The sequence below is a fragment of the Patella vulgata genome, chromosome 9, assembly GCF_932274485.2.
Source record: "Patella vulgata chromosome 9, xgPatVulg1.2, whole genome shotgun sequence".
Taxonomy (NCBI): Eukaryota; Metazoa; Mollusca; class Gastropoda; family Patellidae; genus Patella; species Patella vulgata.
Window position 1 is genome coordinate 25,458,947 of NC_065887.2, and position 19,751 is coordinate 25,478,697.

General features: G+C 36.0%; 1 protein-coding gene across 1 annotated transcript; it reads right to left on the reverse strand.

The window, feature by feature from the left end:
- Positions 1–209: 209 nt before the first annotated feature.
- Positions 210–13,870, reverse strand: LOC126807647 (uncharacterized). Its single transcript, XM_056103281.1, has 5 exons — positions 13,739–13,870; positions 13,146–13,190; positions 2,418–2,621; positions 1,488–2,147; positions 210–462 (listed from the first exon to the last, which is right to left on the reverse strand). The coding sequence occupies exons 1-5, from the start codon at positions 13,868–13,870 to the stop codon at positions 406–408; spliced, it is 1,098 nt and encodes a 365-aa protein (XP_055959256.1). The 3' UTR covers positions 210–405.
- Positions 13,871–19,751: the final 5,881 nt, after the last annotated feature.

Consider the following 19,751-nt stretch of genomic DNA (forward strand, 5'->3'; position numbering starts at 1 on the left):
GGTCGGCCTTTCCTGTGCCAATAGTAAAGATCTGTGTACCGGCATTCTTCAGAGCTGTTGCTTCCTGTATAAAAGCCGTAGGTTGGATATCTGTCTTTGTGTCCGTAACTAAAATGATCTTATTTGGAGCATCAGGCCGGTCTCCACTACCTGGTGTAAATACTTGGGTTCTTACTAAATTCAGACCGCTGCCTCCATTGGCCTTTCTATTTTTCAGTTTAGGGTTAGTCTTGCTGAGGGCTTTAGATAATTTATTTTTATCACTGTACTTGGTTAAAGGAAACACGAGGGTACCTTTAGTGCCATAATTAACAAGAGCGACTCTTACATCTCCATTATCAATATCAGCTTCGTCTAACATGTTATCCAAGAACTTTAGAAATGTAGCTCTGAATGGACGGTTCTTTACATTCTTAGACAACTGAAACACGATAGCGATATCGGCCTTGCGACTTGCTGTTGCTGAAAAGTAAAGCGGGATCAATGCATTGTTAAATGTAACAAATAAATACAGAATGAACGTAATCATTTTACCTTAATTTATTTTTACATGGCGTGTCTATTAGTATCCATGAACATTCCTAACAATAATAATATTGGTACATATCTGTCACAATATATATTAAATGGTTAAAATAGATTATTCAAAAGTTAGATAGAATCAGTATTAGTGCTTACATAAATAAATATTTATGTGAAAAAATAAGGGTATAAGTAAACCTATATTCTATTTTAACATTACAGTAAAACAGGAACAAAGAAATGTATAGATTTTAAAGAATGCTCTACCTTATTCGTCTATTAAACATCACGCATAATTAAACAAAAAAGGAGATGGCCCAGCTGATTCTATATTCTAGCAATATATAGATAAAGATAAAAGCTACCCGAATCAACTTTTAGAAAATGTCTACGCGCCCCCGTCTAATCTAAGAATGGGTTTAATCCATTCAATATGTTTTCACTAATGTTACTACTATTAAGGATTTACGTCCGTGCCAACGATATTTTGAGCGAATCGGATAGCAGATTTATTCATTTTAATTTTTAAATGACTATTAATTGTTTATTTATTTTTTCGAGTGATGCATTGCTTATTCTGTTGCTCGCAACACTTGAACGGGGCCACCTAGTATGCTTCAAAACGTTAGAATCGCTAAGTTATCTATTGTTAGAATATAACAATAGATGGGCCACCCCCCTGAAACACAAAAGGGAAGCATCGAGTGCACAAGATAAAAATGATAATGTATAGTTTAGAAAGAGAGGAAATCAGAAGGCAAAATTGTGAATAACAAAAATAATTCAAAATGCTAGAGAAGTGCAAGTAGGAAATTGATCCAAATGATTCATGAATAAATGATGTTGAAAAAGAACAAATTCTGAAAAAATACAGCGAAATTTGTAACATACCATTTTATCTAGACTAGAACAATAAACTATCCGTATAATGTTAAATATTTCTTATGCTAATAATTTATACCCACCAGGTAGTCCAGCCCCACCTGGTCCGCTTCCACCAGGTCTAGAAAATCCTGGTGTACCGGATCCAGGAGTCCCACGACTAGGAGTTCCTGTTTCTGAAGTTCCCCGTCCAGTCGATCCCGGTGTTCCGCGTCCAGTAGATCCTGGGGTTCCTCTTGCAACAGATCCCGGTGATACAGGTGTACCACTGCTTGTTCCGCGTCCACTAGTTCCAGGTCCACGTCCACCAGTTCCACCTGTGCCACTGCCTGTTCCACTTCCACCAGCACCAGCACCACGGCTTGATCCACGTCCACCAGTTCCAGATCCACGTCCACCAGTTCCAGATCCACTTCCACCAGCACCACCTGCACCACCACCAGTCGAAGACCAGCTTGATCCACGTCCACCAGTTCCAGATCCACCAGCACCTGAAGACCAGCTTGTTCTACGGTCGTCAGAACCAGGGCCTCCAGTTCCACCTGCACCACCGGAAGACCAGCTTGATCCACGTCCACCAGTTCCGGGTCCACTTCCACCAGCACCACCCGAAGACCAGCTTGATCCACGTCCATCAGTTCCAGATCCACTTCCACCAGCACCACCTGAAGACCAGCTTGTTCTACGTCCTCCAGTTCCAGATCCACTTCCACCAGTTCCAGATCCACTTCCACCAGCACCACCTGCTCCACCTGATCCACGTCCACCAGTTCCAGGTCCTCCAGTTCCACCTGCACCACCGGAAGACCAGTTTGATCCACGTCCACTAGTTCCTGGTCCACTTCCACCAGCACCACCCGAAGACCAGCTTGATCCACGTCCATCAGTTCCAGATCCACTTCCACCAGCACCACCTGAAGACCAGCTTGTTCTACGTCCTCCAGTTCCAGATCCACTTCCACCAGTTCCCGATCCACTTCCACCAGTTCCAGATCCACTTCCACCAGAACCACCTGCTCCTGAAGACCAGCTTGTTCTACGGTCGTCAGAACCAGGGCCTCCAGTTCCACGCCCACTAGTTCCTGATCCTTGGCCCTGTGATGACCAGCTTGATCCTGGTGTACCACTATTTCTAGAAGACCATCCAGAACCCTGATTAGATCCAGGCCTGCCACTACTGGACCAACTGGTCGTTCCTCCTCCCCATGACTGGTCACCTAAACAATTGAATAATATGACGCACAGTGTAAGATACACCTTTTATATTCTGATAATTTATGGCTATCCATTGTGACTAGACATCTTATAGTAATGCGCGAGGTCAAGATATTTTTTTATACTGTGTTCCTTCCAACACTTAAAATCAATAAAGTATTATCCCCACTTCAACGAGAGATCATCTATTATGTCAATATTTGATGCCTATAATTGATGCAACAGATTCATATATGATGTGAAAGGGTACACATATTTAAGAAACAAATGTATGTTTTAAATAATAGGTATGATTACTTAAATTAAAAAAAAGAGGTAGAAACTACGACTAATACTATAAACACACAGACATACACTTTCGTAACACTATTATGCAATACAAAGGGTCGATGAAGAGGAACACACTCTTGCATTTAACAGAATTAATAATTAAAAAGCATGCTTTGATATATGTGCGTTAAGCTATGCAATAGAAGCATTCGCCAGCATAAATTATGCGTTTGTGTCGCACACCTGCTTGAACGGGTGCCATATTAACTGAAGGCTTCGGGGATTGCGTCGGCGGCGGTGGCTGCGTCGCTTTCGGGATCATCGCTACTGCAGGCGGATTCACTATATTACCAAAAGAAACAAAATACGTCTTAACAAAAATGGTATGCCTTTCAATTAGAAACTTGTTTTAGCAATGCTGCATTTTAATTAAATACCAATGATATTTTTTCCATTAATATGTTATATCATATCAATTAATTTGATAATATTCTTACAAAAATGAAAATAAATTCATGGTATATTGATAATTAATTATTATTTTGTGTAACCTTTTTATGAACTGTTTCCAGGACTTACGTGACATAAATCTTCCATGGACAGCTTCCACTACCTTTTGATTTTGGAATTGTGCATACGTGCCGACATTAGCATAATAGCCTGGTGTACTGACACGGCTTAATTCAGTTTCGTCTGCGTTTCCCACGCCTATGGTAAACATTTCCACCCCCGATTTTTTTAGATTTGAGGCGATCTGTAAAAACTTTTGTTGATCAACATTTGTTTTTGTATCCGTAATGAGAATAACACCATTTGGGGCATCGGGTCTATCACCCCTTCTTGCTGAGAACACATCATTTTCAATTATTTCCAAAGCTCTTCCAGCATTAGCTTTATTAGATTTAATTTTCTTTGGATTTATTTTAGATACAGCATTGGTAATTTGTTCCATGGAATTATAAGTATCAAGGTAGAACTCCGCCTTAGCTTGAGCACCATAATTTACAAGGGCAACTCTTGTTTTACCAGAGTCGATGTGTGCATTTTTCAGCAGGTCTTTTATAAATGGAATAAACTTTTTGCGGAGAACAGCATTCCTTATTCGCTTTGAAAGTTGGAAGACAATGGCAATGTCTGCTTTATCGCTTGCTGCAACATCGAAGAAGAAAGACAGTTATATTGAGAGCAAGATATTTCATATGTAAACTTGTATGTGGACGTTTAACATTAAACATATTTAAATTCTAAGGTATCTAAACGATTTAGAAAACTAATCGTGGCTTTTGTGAAATTTGTAAAAAAAAAAATAAATAAATAAATCACAGAAGTACTCACTTGATAGAGAGTTACCAGAAACTCTCGAGTTAGATACACCTGTAATATGCCAATCGGATTTAAATTTGTAATCAAATGAAATCCACAGTGGTATGTTTAACATATGAAACAATTGCTATGAATAGATAAATTAGTAACTGCTAGTAACTGCGCTGAAAGATAGCACTGCATTTATACTGATTCACCTACAAATAATTTTACGCTTTATATAAGTTGCTCCAATATAACAATACGCCAATATCAACAAATATTCTCTCCCATTGTGTATATAATAATGCAATTTGTTCGAATGCACGAATTTGAAAATCAAGTAATTTTGGACATGGAATTGTGCCCCAAGCCCAATTCATCCTGTTGTTCTTGGGGCGACAGTTTTCGAAAAACCATAAAGTTTCGCCAATGTAAATAGCATATGATCGACACAACTGTGTGCATCGATTGTTGTTCTACGGGGCGACATTCTTTGAAGAAAACCCAAGGCTCCGCCAATTTAACTTGGCATACTTGTTCTTTTGATATTAGTGCATAGATTGGCGGAGGAGGGGGGGGGGTCGGTTATCGGGTGGTCGAATGAACTAACGCGTGCTCTTTAGATCATATGGTCTATTATTGAGTTTCGCAGTTGCTTTGCTACACTTGTAGTTCTACGTGACAAGGATGGTCTTTCTCCGAGTCATCTGATTTCCTCCCCCTACGTACAAGCGAATTTGTGAAATAGATTGCTACTATGTGTTAGTCCCGAAAAAACCTAGAGTGGATGTTAAACCCCATGGTATCACATTTGGTTCCTTGTCCATGGTACTTGTTAATTAAAGTGACATATCGAAAAAGAAATTTTGTTGTTGATCTTGCGGTCAAGTTATTAGCCTATACAAAAATAAACATGCTGTTTTGGTTATGGCCCGTGTTGTTATTAAAATCAATAGTAAATACATGGTGGCTATCTCCTATAAATTAAAAGCAATATACTCAGTCTCTATTAATAACATATCGAGAATAGTCGCATTTACAATTGCTCTACAGACTTGAAATGTACGCATTGTACTTTTGACATGGTTTCTGGAAATAAAATAAAACGATGATTAATAAAGGTAAACGATAGCTGTGTTGATATACTTCAAAATGGTCCGAAAATACCTTCGGTGTGCGGTTAATAATTTAGCTATATGCTAGTAGAATAATTAAATAAACATTGCACCTGAACTTAAAGCCTGGGCGTAGTTATATTCAGGCGGGAGCTCTTTAGGTGGCCCTTGGGCTGATTTTATCAAACGTTTGGATTCATTCTGGGTTGCTTTTAGTCTTTGTGTGGATTGTGCTGCACTTCCTTTTTGTATATTGTCAATTTCCTTTGGTTTTGCTTTAGCCTGGCGTTCGTTGGCGTTGGATTTCTGGATTTCCTTTGGTTTTGGCGTAGACTGTGCTGCACTTGACTTTGATATGTGATCAATTTCTTTTGGTTTTGACTTTGGTTTTGCCTGCGATTCATTTTTTACTAGTTGAGTCGGTTCAGTTGTGGTAGCTATATTTGTTGGTGGTTTCATATTTACTAAGAAAGAAGAATACATTTTAAAACAAACTGTGTGATGCTTAAACTCTAAAACCTAGCATCTGGATAAATATTTACATTATTACTGGACCAGTGTTCATATTAATTTACAGGTGTATTTTTTATAATGAAGTATTACAGGAATTGTGTGCATACATACATGAATGAATGATCCATTGAAATTGATGAACTTACATGCCGGAAATTTACTCCTTAATGTATTGATAAGGTTCGGAGTTGTAAAATCTGCATATTTGTTGATTAGAGTTATCTGCCCTGGAGAGGATACTTTGGTCAGTTCGCCTTCATCGGCTTCAGCTATTCCAATACTATATATCTTTGTCCCAGACTTTAGCAAACGTGATGCTTCTCGGTAATATTTTTTCTTGCCTTTACGGGCTTTTTCATTCGTTATCAGTATGACAGCATTTGCAGCATCAGGTCGATCACCACGGGCTTTTTTAAACACACTGTTCCTCAACAGCGCAAATGATTTCCCAATGTTAGATTTTTTTGATGTTACCTTTGGTAGTGTCAGACCTTCTATTATTGTTTGCAGTTGATTATTATCATTTGGATTACTAAGGAATAATTCAACCTTCCCTGCAACTCCAGAAATAACCAGTGCGACCTTTGTGTTATTGTTATCTATATTCCCGAGTAATCGTCCAACAAAAGGGAGAAGGTAGTTCTCCAGATCTGTCTTGCTTATCTTTGTAGATAACTGTAGGAATATAGCCATATCTAGTTTGTCTCCGACTGTAAGTAGAAGACATTGTTTAAAGATGGTGCATGTTGGTTGATAGTTGTGGTGAAGCTTCATGCAAACTTTATGTCTTCGAAATACCACAAAATTCCATAAGAAATTGATCGGATACAGAAGTAAAATGAGCATTGATATTTAACATTTTGTTGTATAATACTTACCCATCTTAGCTGGCCTACCAACTTTAACATCACTTTGAATAGATTCTGTAAGTTATAAATATCAATACACAGATAAAAGTATTTTATTAAATGTTATTTTTGAAGAGACCGGATCAATGTTTTATAAATAATTGTACTATATTATTATGCTAAATAAGTTTTAAAAACACTTTAAATGAAAAGTGTTATGAATTAATACAAAACGTATTGGCCAATAATATTGCAGAAAGATCTGTAGATGCAGTGGATGTAATTGTAGAGTAAACCACAGTGAAATGACACAATTTGTTGATATCAAGCTTCCGATAAATAAAGATGTTCTAATCAATAAATAAGAACACCATATGCATGCTCCTGTGATCTAAAGTCATCTTGTTTGTAGGAAAGCAAGTGTTGATAAGTCATCTATGAAGCATTTTTGTGAAACAAGAAAAGAACAATCGAGAGGGCAATGTAAGGTGAGATAATAATTATCTTGATGCTTTGTTACATACTTTGATGAAACTAGAGGTGTAGCTACAATAACTCGAAGAGATCCAAATATAGACGAAATTGTCCTCGGAAATCAAATAACATACGCCATCTATGCAAAGTACAGTAAAAAGCAGTTGTGCGTTAATTTTCATCCGTGCTAAGATGAAGATTTGTTGGTATTACCAACTGCTGTAATTAGATTAAAGTGGGGTGTTCTTGTACACTTCGGTATAGAAAATGAAGACCGGTGATAACAAAGAGCAATATGGTGCAATTGATTTCATAAACAGTGAATGTGAAGAATATGGCAACTGGTATGTTTTGTGCATAAGAATGAAAGCAGCATATCTCCCACCTGAATCTTTGGAATGATCAGAATGGTGATTAAGCGGCTTTTTTGTAGATTCTTGGTATATCTCGGGTTTCTCAGATTCTAATGTTTTCGAAAGTAAAATAAAGACAAAAGTAAAACCATAAATTAAGGTACTAGTAATTATGAAAGCAGGTTGTTGATTAATCTCAAACATAACAAATGTTTTTCTATGCCAGATAAATTGTACTTTTCAAGGTTCTCTAATTAATTTAAAAGAAACATCATATCTAAACACCTAGACAATATCGTGTCAACATTTTTAAAGACACGTTATATCTCCACTCTACAATATACTCGTTTTTAAAATATGACACGAGAGAATAGTATTATTTTAAAGAAATTGGAAGAAGTTCTGATTCGAATATTTTCGGCGGTATACATAAGCGTACCGACATCAGATAATTTATTTCTGAGAAACTATCCTGAGAATAAATGCTCTGTTGTGATGTTATTTAAATGCTATTCATATGGTACGATGGTGAAATTCCAGAGTGTTATATTGTGCTTGTGAAACAATTATTCACCTTGTATGGACGGTTTCGCTGTTGAAGCATGTGTTGGTTCTTCCTCAATACCCTTTACTAATAGAAAAAATATATAGTAAAGTTGAATCATCAAAGGGAGCAAATCTGGCAATTGACATTGTTTTTAAAGTATAGCCCTACCAAAACATCAATGGAGATGTGTAATATTTAATTATTTTGCAATACAATAATTATGTAATACACTTACGAATAGGAAGTTTATCTAAGACAAAGTCGACAATATCCTTGGAACCAAAATCTTTATAGTTTTTAACTTGTGTTGTTAATCCACTCGACGCCATTTTCTCCATGTCCAATGAATCCACCTCCCCGACACCAATAGTAAGGATCTTTACTCCAGATCTCTTAAGAAATTCCGTAGTTTTTAATAATTGTTGTTGATCTTTGTTTGTTTTGGCATCCGAGATGAATAGGATTGTATTCTGCACTTCGGGTCTGTCACCACGAGTTTTAACAAATACCTCCTGGCGAACAGCATTGAAAGCAATGCCCGCTTTCGCCATTTTAGATTTTAAGAGTTTTGGTGATAGCTTCCGAATCGCCCTCTGAATTTTCTTCTTTTTATCGTACGTATTGAGATAAAACTGCACAGTAGGTTTAACATTGAATGTCATTAGAGAAACTTTCACATTTTCTGATTTGATCGCCGCATTATCCAGTAGTTTTGCCAGAAATGGTAAAAATATTTTCTTTATTTCTCTATTCTTAGCTTTCAGCGAAATATGGAAAACTATTGCCAAGTCAACTGCAGCTTTATCTGAAACTATACATGAGCGTATGGTAAATTGAATCTGGTTTAACAGTCCGCTTACCTCTGAACTACACCATTTTGATACTATCAATACGTATTATAATACGTTTATGTGCACACGGGCCAGTCGACGAAATTACCCTAAAATAAGTCGTTTGGTGGTAGATGTTTGAAAACGATGGGAATAGTTGCTTAACAAGATTTCGTAAGAATCGTGGCATATTGTTTACTTGTAAAGGGCGAAACAAGAAATACAACAGAGAGCTTTAGACACGATTATACAAGCACCACTTTAGATGATTTTTGGAAGCGTCACCGATCCAACATGGATACTGAAAGTTTCTATATGTTTAGTTCATAAGTTTTATTCCTTAAATTATTTTCCCAAAGGCCCCTTCAAATGCATACAGTACCTATGTTAGAATGGGTATTAATTCCATGTACTCACTAAGAGCCGGATAAGAGTCATCTACTTCATTGGCTTCCTCGTCTAACATGTCATCTGCAAACCGTTGCACAACACAATATTATTCGATACCTTCACTTAACTATCAAATATCTATATTTAATGTTTGATTACTGTGATTTGGAATCTATACATATTTATTTCAAACATATTTTTTCTTTAAAATATGAATTCACATAACTGATTAAATAGACGTAAAACTACTTGATTTAATGCAAACACTACTCCTTGAGTCACTATGCATAGTAGAAACTGTTTGAAAGAACGGGAGAAAGATTTTTGCTGGGAAAGAAAAAAAAGACGATAGGTGTTTGGTTTGAAAGATAAAGGTAGGAAAGCAAACATAGTTCACCAGAAGAAGTCGATAGTTAAAGATGTAAAATTTCAATGATGTTCTAAACTTGTGATAAATATACCATTTACAGTAGGTAATGGGTCCTAATGTTTAATCAACAACATACAATGGAAGCTCAGTAACATATAATCCCTAGCAAAATGCACAGCTCGTGCAAATATTTCATGTATGCCAATAGTTTCACTGTGACAATAGGTTTTAAGAATTTAAGTCATATGACATTTTCTATGAAACAGCCTTTAAAAACAGAAACTATCAGAAGTCTAATACTGACAAAACATTTATACCAAATGTAAAGATATAACTTGTGCAATTGCATTCATGAAAAGTGCTGATTTTGACTCCTTCACCTGATATTTTCGGGTCATCTGTTGGTATTTTAGTCAGATACCTGGTAGTATGTGTTTCGTCATTTGATGGTTTTTCAATGGCTGTATAAAATAAAATATTTCGAAAATAAAGATTCAGATTTCGATAAATCGTATGCTTTCGTCGTTACTAATGGAGTGTGTGCATCTTAAGAAAAACAACTTACATGTCGAAATAGCTCCCCTGACGATTCGTATCAATGCAGGCGATGAAAATTCTTTATATCCAGTTATCATTGCTGCCAATCCTGGAGACGAAGCTGTTCTTAGTTCAGTACCGTCTGCATTTCCAGTGCCAATAGTGAATATCTTTATTCCAGCTTTTTTAAGTTCTTCAGCATCTTGCAGGAACATGTAATGGTCAACAGTTGTCATGGTGTCCGTTAGTAAAATAACAACATTGGGGACATCAGTTCTATCCCCAGCTTCAGGATTAAAGACTTCGGTTTTCAGAAGTTGAAGAGCTCTACTGGGATTTGCCTTGTTATTTCGAAAATCTTTCGGATTTAGTTTGGATAATGTCTGTCTCATTTTGTGTATTTTTCTAAATGAATTTAAATTAAATAATACTTGAGCATCTCGTCCATAATTAAGCAAAGCTATTCGCACGTTACCCGAATCAACGTCTGATTCTTGAAATAACTCCTTCATAAATAATACCAAATTTTGTCTAAACTCCTTAGTCTTGATACGCTGTGAGATTTGAAACACAACTGCAACATCCACCATTTCCTTAACTGTAATATAAACAAGCAAGCTGTAGACTTTGTGTGCATGTTATATTGTTGTAATTTGGTCACAAGAAGACGTGGTTGTCCAGAAAATAACTAAACAAACTGGAATATGATATTCCTATAACATCATTCTAATTCATCAATATAGCATGGCATTAAAATATCTAAAACATTATGAACAGGATTCAACGCTACATGAATTGTTTGATAGATAGGGTTGCATTCAGTCAAATTCTCGTAATGCTATGTGTCAGAACCATGTCATTGTGCGAATCGCTGTGCATACAAAACTAAAACTCACGATAAAGTATCGTGCGTGCGTTTGGACTAAGTTGTGTTAAAGCTTCAATAAAATGAAAAGATGTATAGCTCACACAAAACATTTCATTTCTTAAGGCAGCGTAACAGCAAATATAATTCGTTCGTTTGCAGTAATACAAAGTGCGTATATATATATTGTATACATGCTTCTTATAATATACCAACTTTCACGTCACAAAACAGGAAAACAAGTACGGGTATTTTCTTTGATGAATCTTAAGAAATACTAAAGTGAGTGCAGTGTGTATCTCCTTCACATGTGGTGCTTGTAAACATCATAATTACACAAGTCTTGCTGGCTACCCAATTTAGGTTATGCATCAAGATCAACGCAGAAGAACATAATTATAGAGTATCATAGGATAACACTATTCTCTAATGAGGATACAAGATTGCTTTAAAAAGTAAAAATAAAACAAGAAGATACACCCCAAACAACAATTGTCTTTTAAATACACATGCAGGTGGGTGCCCTAATTGTAAAAGAAAAGTTAATCAATCTTCTAGTATATAAACCTGAAACTGCTGGATGGGGTAGAGCTCCCATCATTGATCGAGAATTGGTCATCAAGGATCCAGGAGCCATCATCATCGCCGGAAATGAATCAAATATTTCGGTTCTTTGCACTGGAGAATGAATATTTTGTAGTGAAGTTAATTATACTAGTATGTAAGTAGATTCATCGTGCAAGAAGGAATTCAAAAAGAAAATATGTTCAAAACCCCTATAAAAGAAGCAACTCACTATAGATGTCCTCTATTTTGTCAAAAAGTAAAGAACGGTGAAACTTATGTTCTTTACTAAGCTGTTATTAGAATATATCTCGATTTTGAGAATGGACGTATTATTTCGTTTCGTGCACCCATTCGATATTTATACACTTCTAAGGTCAACAATTAAATTAGTTATTTCATTTAAATGGAACATATGTAGTTAACTTACAAGCTGGAAAATTTGCAATAACAATATCGACAATTCCTATGAGACTGAAATCTTTATAATTTCGAACGTGAGCTGTATACCCTGGAGAAGCAACTCTTTCTAGTTCAACTGTAGCAGCATCTCCAATACCGATGGTAAATATTGTCACTCCTGAACGTTTTAACTTTTCCGCAGCCTCAAACAATTCATCTTGTTTCTTTTCTGTTACAGTATCCGTAATAAACAAAATGGCATTTGGAACGTGAGGCCTATCCCCATTGGCCCCAACAAAAATCTCCTTTTCTATAACTTCTAATGCTATGTCCGCTCTGTACTGTTTGGATTTAATCGATTTAGGTGATAGTTTACGGATTGTTTTTTGTAAAATCTTTTTAGATTTCGTATTGTTTAAATAAAAGTGAATATTTGGTTTGGAATTGAAGTCAATCAAAGATACTCGAACTCTTCCAGAGTCAGTATTAGCTTCCTTCAATAAATTGGATAGAAATGGCAAGAACGATTTTCTGACATCCCTATTTCTAATTTTCTTTGATAGATGGAACACTATGACAAAATCTATATCGTCTGAAAGGCAATGATTGCTATTAATTCATGTACATTATCAAATGATATGAAAAGGGACTCAACTAAGTTCTGTAGTGTTTTACAGACCGGCGATAAATGAACCGAAAATGAAATGAAGAATTGTTGATCATTAAATATATGTTAATTTTATATTTGTGAGAACATCAACGTAAAACTTGGAGTTGAGTCCCTTCAAATGCCCAAACCCTTGACAATCTGGAACCTCTGTCTAAATAAATGAAGAACGAATACAAATTAATAGTGTTGATTAATTAAAATGAAATGTTAGAACACATAAGATTGTACATTAAAACACTCACATTCATACATACGTTAATTTGAAAGTTTAAATTTTGTTTGTGAAAGGAATAAAGAATATACAAGAGTAAGGTCTTAATTCACCACCTAGGTTTTCATTGCCCAAAGCTATCATTAATATCGTTTCGAGGGTGATAAACATAGGGTCGTGATATCGGTACGAAAAGAAATGTTAAGAAACCCCAAACACCAATATGAATATTTGTATAAAAAAAACGTGCTTTTTGACTTACCTTGCTTTCGTTCGTCAATGGTGGCTTCAATGGAAGATGCTCGTACTAAAATGAAATGAAATGAATGAGGTTTAACGTCCTACTGTTCTACTTCGACTGTGCTAATGAAGACGGGCATACGCCATACAGAGATCCAATTGCTTAAAGGTTCTTTTACGTGCACGTCAATGTGTATACAGAGATATTACGGTCTGTTCTTACATAGAATTCCAATTGCTAAAGGTTTGTTTACGTGCACGTCAATGTGTATACGGGACTTCGGTTTTTCGTCCCCTCCGAAAGGCTATAGGTTGACCTGCACCAATGGCAAGGGGAAACCACGCTGAAAAATCTGATGAACTTTTTCAGCCAACGCAGGGATCGAACACGGGACCTACAGGTTAGCGAGCCAACGTCTTACTCAATAACATATAAGCTCATTACTTGTCCATTAACAAAAACTGTGCATAGTACTTACATCCGGCTATTTGGGAAACAATATCCATACGAGCAGCTTCGAGTTCATCAAATGATGTTAAGTCATAGCCACTGTCAACCGAGGAAATGACATCTATTTCTTCGGGATGGTCTAGATTAACACCAATGCTGTATACTGTAGTTCCAGATTCTCGTAGAGCTTTGGCAGACGCTATTGTGCTTTCGACATTTTCGTTGGCTGTGGAATCAGTGATAACAACGACTGCATTTGGCACATCTGGTCGATCACCAGCACCAGGCGTTAACATCTGAGTTCTGACAGTATCAAGACCAGAGGCAGGGTTAGCTTGCCGAGATCCATAGGCCATGGGGATTTTTCCAATGCTGGTAAGCAAATCTTCCTTATTCACATATTGGTTGAGGTTAAATATAACATTGGCGTCACGTCTGTAGTAAGCAGCTCCGACACGGACATCTCCGGAATCAATATCAGCATCTTTAACTATTGATGTCATAAAAGATTTCATTTTTTCCAAATTGGTCTGAGATATTCTATTGGAGTAATGTAACAAGAAGACTAAATCTAATTCCCTGGAGGCTGAAAGGAGAAAAGTAGACATGTTTTACGACAAGAGTTTCACAAGATATCGTAGTTACAAAAAAATCTTCCTTTTCTTCAAAAGTCTCTCCTCACACTACCTGTCTCTCTTTGTGGTACCACATTGCACAAGATTGTCGAATTAGAATACGTGTTTTTGATATTCTCAGTCCCTCAGAATAAAAAAAAAGATCAAAATTATTTTAGGTAAACTGGGGGAAAGACTCTTAGTTTGACCAATTTCCATGTAAGGTCATTTATGTTTGCGCGTAGATACGTTATAGATAAATGATTAACTCAAGTCGACTCGCCATCTAATATTCATATAATTTCATTCATCATAAAATTAAGATTTGGATGATTTGATATGACATAGCTATGATGCTAATTCTCCTACCTCGTAATCTAGATGCTCCTACGTTTGAGATACCTGTAAAAATGAAAATACATGATGCTTATTTAAAGTTTAAAAGTTTTAAAATGCACTCGTTAGCTATTAATTTTTGTATCAGGGCCATATTTAAAGGTTTTTACATTTTGTTTGTTAAATCGTATTTGCCTGGCAGTAGTTAACAATTTATAATATTTGACAGACAGTAGTTGACTATTCATATTATTTGCTATAATCGTTAACTAATTATGTTAGATTACACAGCGTAAAGAGTATCAGTATATAATCGATTAATTATCTATACGCATTAGCGTTATACACAGACAATAAACGTGATCTATTGATTAACAATACTTACGTGAACAGATCTGGGAGAAAACTACATCAGCGATAAAGGGGAGATCACCATAGTTGTCCATGACGAATTTAGTATCATCAATGGGAACACTATTAACGCGATCAATCTCACTGGTATCCCGGAACCCAACACCAACAGTGAATATACTGGTACCAGCTTCACGTAACTGTCTAGCTTCCCTTATGGCATCTACTTGCCCAACAACAGAGACGCCAGTTGTTAGAATAAGAATAACATTTGGAGCATTTGGTCTGAAATAATATATTTATGTTGACATTGTAATATTTTATATAGACAATGACAATATGTGATTTACAAATGAAGCGAGCCCGTTACCTTATACGATTGAAACAAATTGTACTAATCAATAATTCAGAACGAGGTAGATTTACAAGCGCTTTGTGATATAAGCAATGCAAATAATAACAAAACCACCCGTGGGCTAGTTACTTTTGGTTATGCCGTTTTGGTCAGAATTGTCAGTCTCTATAGTGAACTTGTTTTATTGCCTAACATAATCTGGGCGGGGCTTCACTGGGAGACTCCCGTGCCAGATCAGTAAAGTACTAATATAAGAAATGTATACAAAGAGAGAAGATCTTCCCATAATCCAAATATATAAACAACCAGTACCTGTCTCCATGTTGTTCTTTAAATAAAGTACTAACTGTCTTTAACCCTTCATATAAACTCCGCTGTCCTGGACGGAATGGAGCCGCGCTAAAATGAAAAAGAAGAAAAGATACAGTTATATTTCATCGTTTAAGGTTTTTGCAATCTTCGATATATACGCAAGAATTTCATAAAATTCTGTGCAATACACAGAGTGTTCACAAGATTTTGCAAGAGTGGTCAAGGAAATAAATCTTTAAGCTATTATCAGGAATCTAACAACACGTAAAGGGATGATATATGTAGTCTATGGACGACGGACGAACATGGAGTACGACAATGTGCGACCACATTTCAGCGCAGGTTTTAATACACAGTTTAAAAATTGTCATACTGTATAATGCCTTCTGTTTTGTTTAATGAGAACTTAATTCCACTTAATTAACCATATCACGTCAGCCGAGTGTAAAATGAATTTTATGAAAATCTGTGCCATTCAATGCAAAGTTATCAAGAGTTACATCTAAAATAATTGCAAGTAAATTGAATGGTGATAGAGTGTTTTCAAGATTCCAGTACATTAGGCATATAAAAATAAATCTTGGAGTGATTATAGTCAATTAGTGTTAATACACGATTTTCTTTAATCCTTTAATCCACACACTCTAATTAACCATATATCAAGGAAATATGCTAACGATTTTCCCCGCAAGGTCATTTATAAACTGTTACCGAGAAAGCAGAGACAATAAATCATTATCGAAACAAAGCATATACTGTTTCATTCTACCAGTAACTATCCAAATAATGCACATGCGGTTTCATTCTACCAGTAACTATCGAAACAACGCACATATTTTTTTTCTTTCTACCAGTAACTACTGAACAGTACACATATTTTTAAATTATACCAGTAACTATCGAAACAATACATATGTTTTTAATTCTATCAGTAACTATCGAAAAGGTCACATACATTAATACTACAAATAAACACGGAAAAGAATATAGTCTTCATTGTTTAACTATTCAATATTGTAAATAGTACATATTAATTCCATGTATAACAAATGTCTACTTTTGCGGACGACGGACCAATGGAGGGACAACAATTCTTTAATGAACTTACTTGATTTCTGACTTAATTTCACTTAATTTAGTGTATTTGTTAAAAGGGAACCTGCTGTTAGTCTGGGAGCTGAAAGACACGAACCCAACTCGTACATTTCCAGAATCCACTGGAGCAAAATCTAACATTGAGGTAGCAAAATATTTCAATTCATTACTTTCAGCTTTATTCTCTGATGTATCCAACAAGATCATCAGATCTAAATTTCTATTTTTACATTCTGAAAAGAGATTATAAAACATTAGTATACATTGTATTAATAGGATGGCGCGCAGAGAGCGAGGGGCGGGGGAGGGGGCTGAAGGGTTGACGGGATCAGGCATCTATTTCATGGGATCATCTAATCAAAGAGTAAATATGAATGAAGGTTTTTTTTTAAATTTGATATTATCGCTTTTAAGGAGACCTACTTAATTTATTTATTCTATCTATTTTGACACATTTAAAGTTGTCTCCTTCCTCACAGTCCCGAGCCCTGTACTTGAGTCGTGGGGTTATACAATCAAGAGTTGGCCCAGGGCATCACCAAACCTCTGCACGTCACTGTATCTATCTTTAAATATTTCCCACGCTCATCCTTGCAGTGCAACATTTACAAACAAATTCAATCACGGTCGACAGTGTATGAAACGTCTATGTCTTTACTGGCTGGTTTAGGCTTACTATTGAATGTTGAGTGAGAGAGAGAGAGAGAGAGAGAGAGAGAGAAATGGGTTTAACGTCCACTCGACACAAACTAGGTCATTTCGGGACTAACATATGGTTTAATTTTATTTACATAATTCGCTTGCGCGTAGGGGTCTTTAGCAGTGGGAGGAAACCGGAAGACCCGGAGAAAACCCACGAGGTTGGACAGGCGACCCTACTCCTTGCCACGTACAACCGGGGATTCGAAACCACGCCAGTCGACTCAATGACAGATTTTATGATACAGCGCGCGCACGCTAACCATTCAGCCATCCAACCCCCCTGAGTGGCGTGTGGTTGAAGCGGGTCGATCCGGTTTTGTTATAATAACATTAATTTTTGTATTATTTTTTAACGGTTGGGATTTATTTATAAAACCAGCATGAACGTACCTTCCCCTATTTGAGCTTCTCCCAGTTCTGGAATGAAAAACACCAAAATATTGTTTAACAGGCATTATGTAAGAGATAAATGCTTTAAATATAAATTAGTCATTAGACATTATGTCAAGACCATAATTAATTAACTCTCGATATGACATCGGATGCCCCCGATTTTAAGTAGATAAGAACGATTCGGTCATTTAATGATTTAATTTAAAAATAGAGAAGCGAGGCTAAGACTCGAATGGTCAGTACGGTGGTTACTACCAATGCACACATCGTATCAAAACTAAAACTATTGATAACTTCGCTCAAAATAAAGTAATTCGAATTAATTTTTCAATATGTTCATTTTGCATTATCTATTTTTGAAATAGTATAGCTCTTTATCTATATCTTACATATTGCGTCTTTTAAATAACTGTAACATAATTTTGTGCATACGTCTATTATAATCATAATATGTACGTATGTAAGTGAATGGGACGAAATTAAATGGGTTTCACTTCCTGTTTTTATACGCCAACTGGACTAATGCAGTGTGCTATGGGATGGACAGGGACATTTGGGCGTACTTTTTTTTTATCGAATTATAACTATCAAGGTTTCTTTACGTGTACACCGGACCTCGGCTATTTCGCCCCAGTCCTGCACCTCTGATAAGGGGAATCCAGAGACTTCTGGTTAGTCAGCCAGTGCCTCATTCACTGAGCCAACGTGGCTCCCAAATTATTAATATTAACAACATTATATATCGAATCATAAATGTAATCTACAGACGGAAGAACGGATTGAGGCGACGGCAATATACGAACACTTTTAGATGTTGGCATAAAAAAAACAAAATGTTTTCGTGAGTAACTTAATACTTTTTCTTTTTACATTTTTACAAATTATGCTTCATAAATATTTGAAGAGTCATTAATTACGGTAGACCTAGATTTAGAGTTACCCCCCCCCCCACCATTGTACATAGTAATATGGATTAAATTACAGTAACTATATTCAATAAAGATAAATTAACATACCATTTTGACCGGATGTGAATGTGATTAGAAGGAGACATGCCGCTAGCCATATGCTGCGGTCAAACATCTTTACCTGAAAAATATAAAAATTAAATACAAGACAGGGTATGCTTGGTTGTATCACGTATAATTTGAGTTCTAAGACTTTGTTGATCTACCGGACATTAGTATGATATAGATACAAATATCCATTCAATCAATTGTCTAAAATATTAGTATGCAGCCCAGTAGTGCTGCAAATCTTCTGTGTGTTTGTCTTAAGTTTTTTTTAAAAAAATAAACATATTTTGTATTTCTAAAACCATTCTAAAAAATGGCCTTACAAGATAATGCCAGATGACGGCATATTTGTAAATGTTTGAAACAGTTTATGCAAAAATAGAAAGTAGGAATTCATTTAAATTTCGAAACGTATTCTACCGTTAGAATGAAATTCCAGACAACGAAACGTAGGGCACAGCATCTAAGTCGTGAGAAATCTACAAAAGTTGCGTCAATAAAAGCAAATTATGTGTACTGTACAATACCATTGTGGTCAAGATTCTTTGGCGTAATCGAGATAAATATCTTTGCCGGTAATTGTCATAAATTGTTGAAATTATATAGATTTATTCGTTTCATTTGTCTGAACAACGCATGTATAAATAGTTGTCGCTATAACTTTCACAGGGTTAAAGGGTTTATAACTCTAGTCGCCACTCACGAACATAAATAATGCATATAGATAGATATCCAGTGATCGAGAAATTCTCAAGATTGACCAATGCCTGTAACTCTGTAATCTATTATCAGAAATAGCTGAAATTCAATATCCTTATTAAACTCACAAATGTAAACAATATATAAACAGACGCGATGAGACATGTAGTCTGTGGAGCGTTCACAACGACAGTGAGGCGGTTCTAAACAGGCGTTTAAAAATCGACATAATAGACACACCAATGCTTTTAATATAGGATAATTTAAACCATCAACAGCACAAACTAATCGAATTCCACTGCAT

What these genes read in the sequence shown, in the direction of transcription:
- LOC126807647 (XM_056103281.1), bottom strand. Translation starts at nt 13,870, where the DNA reads ATGTTAACGCCTGGTGCTGGTGATCGACCAGATGTGCCAAATGCAGTC. An exon ending in TACGAGAATCTGGAACTACA is followed by an intron (nt 13,191 to 13,738) that starts GTATACAGCATT and finishes ATTTCATTTTAG; the next exon opens with TACGAGCATCTTCCATTGAA. An exon ending in CATTGACGAACGAAAGCAAG is followed by an intron (nt 2,622 to 13,145) that starts GTAAGTCAAAAA and finishes TCAATTGTTTAG; the next exon opens with GTGACCAGTCATGGGGAGGA.